Source organism: Helobdella robusta (genome assembly GCF_000326865.2).
Source record: "Helobdella robusta unplaced genomic scaffold HELROscaffold_14, whole genome shotgun sequence".
Lineage (NCBI taxonomy): Eukaryota > Metazoa > Annelida > Clitellata > Rhynchobdellida > Glossiphoniidae > Helobdella > Helobdella robusta.
Window position 1 is genome coordinate 2,713,387 of NW_008703782.1, and position 8,704 is coordinate 2,722,090.

General features: G+C 30.9%; 1 protein-coding gene across 1 annotated transcript; it reads left to right on the plus strand.

Moving 5' to 3' along the window:
- Nucleotides 1–949: 949 nt before the first annotated feature.
- HELRODRAFT_168942 (hypothetical protein) lies at nt 950–4,262 on the plus strand (the record flags this gene model as incomplete). Its single annotated transcript, XM_009014784.1, has 4 exons — nt 950–1,040; nt 1,796–1,879; nt 2,320–2,390; nt 4,080–4,262. The coding sequence occupies 4 exons, from the start codon at nt 950–952 to the stop codon at nt 4,260–4,262; spliced, it is 429 nt and encodes a 142-aa protein (XP_009013032.1).
- Between the last annotated feature and the right edge of the window lie 4,442 nt (nt 4,263–8,704).

Here is an 8,704-nt window from a genome sequence, read left to right on the forward strand (position 1 = left end):
GTATGATGACGGTTACTAAATTTTTTCGTTTGTATCAATCACATCCACTTCAATCAAATATCTTTCTGCTAACAACTAATTTTAAAGCAAAAATTAAAATTTTTTTGGTATTTTTTCATATATTTCAGCAGTTTTATTAAAAACTAGTATTTCATATTCAATTCTGTCAAAACCTTCCTCTTTAGCTACGCTTTTGAATTAAACTTTTAATAAACTAATTAAATATAAATTAGACATGAAAAAAACCAAATTGAAAATAATTTTTCCAACCTGAATCTCTGAACCAGACAAAGTCAGAAGTCTGTTCTTTCTGCGTTACGTAGATCACCGTATCTAAGGTTTTTGTGTTATGCAAGTTTTCGTAAAGGACGTTGTCAGACGCTTTAACACGTAGTCCTTTGGATTTCAAATTTAATTTCTGGAATGAATAATATTCTAATTGATGAAAAATAAATTGATTTACTAAATAATTTTGAATTTTCTTTGTCTTCTAAAGTTGAAATTTTGTCAGGAATTTATAATTTCGTTGTGAAATTTTTTATGGTTATATATATATCTATTATTTTGTTGAGGCTGGTTACTTATTGTCGCAATTTAATACATCATTTGAAAATTTTACATTTTTCAATTCTTCATTTTAACTTATTAAAATCTTTCTCAGAACACTTCCATCATTCATACTTTATTTTATAAAAATTATTTAATAACTTTGACAGAATAAAAACGTTGAACATTTTTTCAAAAGTTTGACCAATGGAACATACAGTTCAAATGCAACGAGCACCTTGCTAAATTTCCCGTCACGTCCCATAACCATCAAACCCCCGAATGCCCATTCCTCAGTGTTTCATCAGAAAAACAAAAATAAATTACAAATTTTTATTTTTCATTTCATGAAACTGATATTTGTTTACAAAATTTTTTAAAATTTATCATGTAACAGTAACAGATGCTCTGTGGCGGAGTGGTTAAGACTTCTGACACAGCATTTGCAGTAACCGTGATCGAATGTAAAGAATCCCCTATGCATCAAACGCAACGTGTGTGATTCGTTGGTTTACATGTCTTTACATACAGTTTATGTGGTATCTTTAAAAAGGTTTAGAAAAATTTTATTTTTAAATAAAAAAAATGAAAAAAATCGGCCTAATGTAAATATTTATTATCCAATTTTGATCCACTATTATAAATTATTCACAAAGAACAAATTTCAAAATTCTAATCTCGGAAACATTTCTGCTGTTGATATGCCAAATTTTGAAAACATGAATTATTAGAAAGCTGTAGCCAAACAAAAATTTTAGTGTTTTAAGGATATGATTTTTCAAAAATTCATACAATTTTGAGAGTAAGAAAAAAATGAATAAAAAAATTCTCGACCAAATAAAATGAAAACCTCTATATAAAAATGCATATGAACACAGACTCCCTAATGTTAATAATCACACTTGAAGGCAGATTAATGTATAGTACAAACAATCATGCATTCACACACACACATACATTCATACATACACACACATACACATGAACGCACACGCGCGCACACACACACAAAGGCATGAAAATATCTCGATGTAGTTCATAGAGCGCTAGACATGAAACATTCACAGATGAACGCATGGGCACGAGAGTAATTAAGCATATCTCTGTCTCTTGCAATTATATTTCAGTCGTAAATTTTACACCGGCTCCCCGAGGAAAGTTATTGTCTCAACGGCAGTACAATCATTACAACAACACAACAATGCAACATCACCATGAGTATATACTACACAACATGTATGTTACATAGACACCTGGCCGTATTTAGACGAAACCAAACTGGACTACTGTCTCGGGACTGCCACGGACAAGGGATTCCAAAATAGAAAAAAAAGTTTCCAAATTATTACGGCGTTTCAGCAACTTTCATGCTTTAGCAAACATCTCTTCGCATTTTACTAACACTTCTAAAAGGCAATACTGCATTTTTTGTAATAAATTTACGAAAAAATTGAAGAAAAAATTTTTTTGTAATGATCATGGGCTTCTGCTTATTCGTTGTCTTAGAGCTTCTTGATCTCTAAAATTTAGACTTGGATAGACATCCAGAAGATGTGTAGGGCTGAACAAATATTTTTGGTTGAAGTTAAAATAAGTAACCTAACAAAAATCGCATAAACATCACAGCAACAACATTACACAAGCAGCGCAGCAACAATCACAACAACACAACAACAACCCTTTTTGTGGTAATTATCATCATCTCAGAAGCCAAAACTCCATCAATGATTTACACGCATGGTCCTATGAACTCAACATTAAATATTTCGGCAGATCCAGCTGCCTTGCGACTTAAACGCAATCTTCATAGGAGAGTTAATCACAATTTTCGTATTAGTAGGCTGGTTTAATTGTATTGTAGGTGATAATTCTGAAATTAACAATTGAACGGTGGTGTAATTGTTAAGGTGTTTGGTCCTGTAGCCGTAGTAACCTGATTCGAAGGCAAGAAGATCACACTATCACATGCAATGTGTGTGACGCAATGAATCACGTGTATTACATACATCACTCTATGATTGTTGTTCCAACCTCTTAAAAATAAGAAAAAAATATCTTAGTCGAAAAATAAAATCTTCATTAGAGTTTACAAAAAAATCAAAAAAACTTTGTAAGAGCATCTATAAAATTCTAATAAAAAATATATTTATTTAGTACATTAAAATTGTTTTTCATAGCTTCAAATAATAATTTTTTTTAAAAGAAAATTTGTCTTATTCTAACAAAAACTAATGTAATATCATAAGGTTGGCACTGAAGTTTAGCATCTGTTAGGCTGTCAACTTTATTAGAATCAGCATAATTTTGTCAATAAGTTATAATAATATCTCAATGTGGACGCTTATAAATGCCCTATCACAAAAAAAATCAGTTAATAACGAAAGTTTTTATTAGAAGGCAAACATTCGAAAAGTGGTGAATCACCTACGAAACGAAATAAATGCTTGTAAATCTTTATTGCCGGTTGTCATTTGTAGAGTTGTCGTAACAGTCATGTCATCTATATTGTTATTGTTGTTATTGTTGTTGTTATCTTAATTAATTTTACAATTTTTTTTAAATTAAAACCTAAATTTTAAAAAATCACTAAATTTTTCGTCATTCAACATGAAATCCTCCTAACGGGCTGTTGAAATTATAAACCTAACTCGCTCCATCACACAAACAGATAAGCGTAAAGACATGGACATTCGGAAACAGATAGAACTACAGACACATATACACAAACAACAAACAAAACTGCCTGAAATGGATATACAATCACGCACAGATTCACCAAATAACTTTTTCAACTACAAAAGGCTTCTTAATGAAATAAAAGAATAAATTACGGCATGTGATGTTGAATGCGATAGAGATATTATCTCTATTTTGAGATCAATTAACATTCTCTTGTCTGAATACATGACGACGTTTTAATAGATCTATTTATCTGGTATCTACACTGTATCATTGCAACTGCTGCTGATACAAGAAGATGTCTATTAAACGTGTATCATTGCCCGCACACACGCCACACGCACGCACACAGACGCACACACACCAGGTCTCCGAAACATAATAATCGTAAAAAATAATGATGCACCACCCGTCATACTAGTTTTCATGATCATCGTCATGCTTATCATCATCATCACTGCCCATCATCATCGTCTTCGTCATCACCATCATCATAATTAATATCATTATTGTCATCCTCTCATCATTCTCTCATTATCATCGTCGTCATCCTAATCTTTTTCCTCCTCATCGATTTCATCATCACCAACTACCAGCTACCACACATTGAAACGTGATATCGTTGCTGCTGTGGTGTCTGCTTCGTCTGCTGCTGCTGCTGACGATGATGATGCTGATGTTCAGACGCAATCAGCACGACCATGAATAATAGATGTGCATTAATAAAGGCAGTGCTTTGAAATATTGATGACGTAATTGCAACATTTGCTGCTGTTGGCAACACTGTTGATAATATGCGCGAAAATTCTGCAACGTAAATCTCAACATGGCGGACCATTTTTTCAAAATGGCAGACCATTTTTCAAAATGCGGACAATCTTAAAATGATGGCAAATCTAAAAATGGCGGAAAATCTCAAAATGGCGGGCAACCTCAAAATGGCAGACGAACTCAAAATGGCGGCATTCTTAAATGGCAGACGATTACGTCATCGCGGATACTCTAAAAAGAAGACCATCCCTAAATTTGGAGGATGATCTCAAAATGGCGGAATTTTTATTACTGCATTTAAAATCAATCCGGTATAAATAATGAAAAACATTTGATGAACGATTTAACCGATGACCTCACAGCTGTCGTATTAACATCATCGTCACATTTAAAATTTCCTCATCAATCCAACAACCTCATGAAGATATTTCTGCCCGCTTTCATTGTGTTTATCACCATTCAACCATCTTCATCATCATTAATTCTTTCCAATTTATAAAATCTCGTTTTCAATATAGCTGACATTTTATTAATAATACTATTTTTTAATAAAGATATTCCACTCTAAAATATCATATATGATGCCATCATTAACATAATCATCATCGTCGTTTTCGTCATCATCATAAAACCATCATTTCATTATTTACTACAGAACAATTTTTTTTTATAATTTCAAAGTGTATGTAAACAGACACGCGAATCAACCCACCTCACATATAGCATGTGACAGTAGGGAATCTCTGCGATCGAACCTAGTCACTGCAAGAACAGTGCCAGGCGCCTTTGCCACTATACCACAGCTCTACCGACATTATAACCTTATACGTACGTTATACCTAATCACTTTATTATCATCAGCATCATTTCTTTTACCATCGTCATCATTTTCATTAAAAATCTGACGCCAGAGTGCCATAAACGCAACGCTCATTTTAATAACTTCGCATCAAATTCTGTTGCGTCGTAACAACTTTTTTTGGCCGTAAAAAAATTGATTTAATTTTTTGGCTGTAAAAAAATTTTCCTCCTAGTAAGAAACAATGAAAATGGTATAACAACAACAACAACATTAACAACAGCAAGAACAACAATAATAACGATATAGTCGTTTATAATAGTTAATGTTTGTAAAATCTTGGAAAAAACTTGTTCTTATGTTAATACCCCCAAAAATGTTTAAATTTCGAATTTTTATCTTCAATTCTTCAGTTCAATTATTCATTTTTTATATATAATTTTTTTCTGTATCAACAACAAACAAGATACTATGGTTTACCATCTATGAAGAATAGCAAAGATAACAAATATAACAAGATAACAATAATTAATTATATAGCGTAATTCCGACATTCCGGCGGTTATAACAATATAATAAAAATAAATTAGAAAAGAATTTAGAAAATGAATATTAATAAAACGTTAAAAAAATTAATGAAGGAAGATTTCTAACTTTTTCGTCTCTTATATGACAAAATTTTCTTCGGTTTATCTGTTTAAATAAAAAAAAGTTTATTTCTAATTTATTATAATCATATTATATTTAATCATATTATTCACACATTTTAGCAAATTTTTTGAAATCACGACTATCAACGAGAAGCCTTGAAAAATGTAAAAACTAACATACAATTCAATTCATTATAAATGTGTGTGATACATGGATTATCTTTGCTTTTGAACCGGGTCAACTCGATGCGAAGTATGGCTTCTCTATCGTTTGAGCCATCCCGCATATGAAATTAATTACACTCATCCGTAGATTTTGGATGATGAAAAGCTTTATATTGCTATCACTCTCGACTTTTTAACGGCCAGTTTTATTATCATGTTCAGTTCATGCGCAATATCGCGCTAACTTGCATGAAAAAAAATCTTCTTGATATAATTTTCAAGTCGTTAAAGGGAACATCATCGTTCATTTCTTATTAACATTTTTGTTACTAGCGTCGCCATCGTCATCACTGTATCATTTTCTTCGAAAGCGCTCATCTCATTACAAGGTGAATAAGGTCAAAAACATTTTATGTATGTATATTCCATGAGTGCATGCACAACACGCATACAAACCGCACCCACCCATCTTTGATGCACATAGCAGCATAACTACTACTGCTACTACTACTACTACTACTAATTCTACTACTAATACTACTACTAATACTACTAATACTATTACTACAACAACTACTAATACTACTACTAATACTAATACTACTACTACTACTACTACTAATACTACTACTACAACAACTACTAATACTACTACTATTACTACTATTATCGCTACTACTACTACTACAACTACTACTACTACGACTACTACTACTACTACCAAATAAAATCATTAAAGATCGACATGTGTTGAAAAAAACTTGTCGCCAGCGATAGCTATAAAAACCCGTTAGTCGAGACATTAATAGCTCGGCTATTCCTCCTCGAGTTAATGCGCCCTTAATGTAGGCGGACGTGAGCGACATGTTATTTCATAAGTGTAGCCTGTTTTTTCTCTCCCTCAACATATTCTTACTATTGTTTTGACTATATCTAATGTTGTTATCTTTTTAATGTTGTTATTATTATTATTATTATCATCATCATTTAATGATAAATTGATAAACACTGTTATAAGATTATCGTATGACATTTACTGTGACAGGAGCAAGCTATGATGCTAATTAAATATGTTTCACCGTTCTGCACTTAACTTCACAATTCACAAAATGGTCTTAACCTTTAATATTATTTTATAAAATTTTTACAAATTTTATCATTGCGCATTATTTCATTATTGTTATTATTATTATTATTATTGATGTTGTTGTCATTGTTATTATCGTAATTATTATTGTTAATGTTATTGAATACTATATATATATATATATATATACATATATGTGTGAGTGTCTGCTACCGCTACTTCTATTACTACACATGTGGCTGCAGTTACTAACATCATTACTACTACTACTACTACAACTATTACGACTACTACGACTGCTACTACTACTACTACTACTGCTAATAAAATATTACCATTACGACTAGTAGAGCCAGATCAAACAATAATGATAATAGTAATATAATAATAATGATTATAATAATAATAATAATAATAATAATAATAATAATAATAATAATAATATTGTATTACAGATAACGTTTAGCCTATAGAGAGTTATGATTTTTGGTAATTTTAATTTGATTGATTATATTTTTTTGTCTGAGCAAAAAATTAATGCAGCAATATGCTGTGTTGTATTTTTTTAATGAAGATTTTAAAAAGGCCTAAATTGCAGTTTTTAAATTTCGATAAAAATAGACATCGAAATTGTGTCGTGTTAGCGAAGAGAAATTTCTACTACATGGCATGTAAGAAGAGTATAAGTGGATTAAGAAGCTATGTATCAATTTATACATTAAATAATAATAACGATAATAAACTAATTTATTTTATAACAAAATAATTTATTTCATTATTTTTTTTGTAACTGATATTGTGAACAAGATCATTAGAATAATGGACAGGAATTTGAAAAGTTCTCAAGTAAATGGCACGTATCAAATGACGGGATGGCAATGGAGGACAATTGAATTTAACACGAAAGTTTAAAATACAAAAACGAACGGACGAACAAGAAAACCAACAAACAAACCAACAAACAAACACGTATGAAAATATGCACAAATATACAAACAAACTCATAAACAAACAAGCAAAAAAAAAAAAAAATAAATAAACGAAAAATAATTCTAATTCAAGTGCTGATATTATTATTTAACAGAATTTTTTTTCCAAGAAGTTAAAAAAGTTTAATTTTTTTTTTAAATTTAATTATACTCAATTATTATTTGCTATTTTATTTGTCGTTTTTTCTAAAAATATTTCATGGAAGAATCGGGGCCATTTTTTGATTTGAAAAAAATTGACAAAAAATTCATGTAATCTAGTAACTCTCTATTAACCAAATAAATGTAAATTAGCCTTCAATAGGTCTTCTTCTTCTCGTGTCTTATCCTTTCAGGACATTGGCGACCATCGACCTCCACAAAACCCGATCTTCAACACTTTGTAGTAGTTGAAATGTGGTGATATTCAACAAGTGACACAAGGACTTCACGAATGTTATTCGTTGTTGACCGCGGTCTCTTTTCCTGCAATCTTTCCAGTAGTTGTTAGATCTTCCATTCTTTCCTTCCGCATGATGTGACCAAAATATTTTAACTGCCCCCGTCGGATTATTTGTGGTAATTTCTTCTTTTCATAACCGGACTGTTTTAATATGGGCACTTGACAAAAAGTTACGATCCCGGTCATTGTGGTACATTTTATCTCTATTAAATTTTTCTATATAAATTAATTTTAACAAATTAAATTTTTTCTAAAATATAGATAATATACTTTTTAAACTAAAAACATGTATCTAAGCTTTTTATATGTCATGAGATAACACCATGCCATGTCTTAAGTGTTGGCCATTCAGAGGGCCATGGAAAAGAATTCACGAGTTCTCATCGAGGGTTAAATATTTCTACTTTTATTAAATTATTTTAAAACAATTATTCCATATCCTACCCAAAATAAACAACCATGCGACAAACGACAGTTCATTAATAACGTAATGACCATGATCGAGTGATGAAAAATTTTAAATACACACAAACAAACACACAGACATACACACAGACACACATACACACATACGCA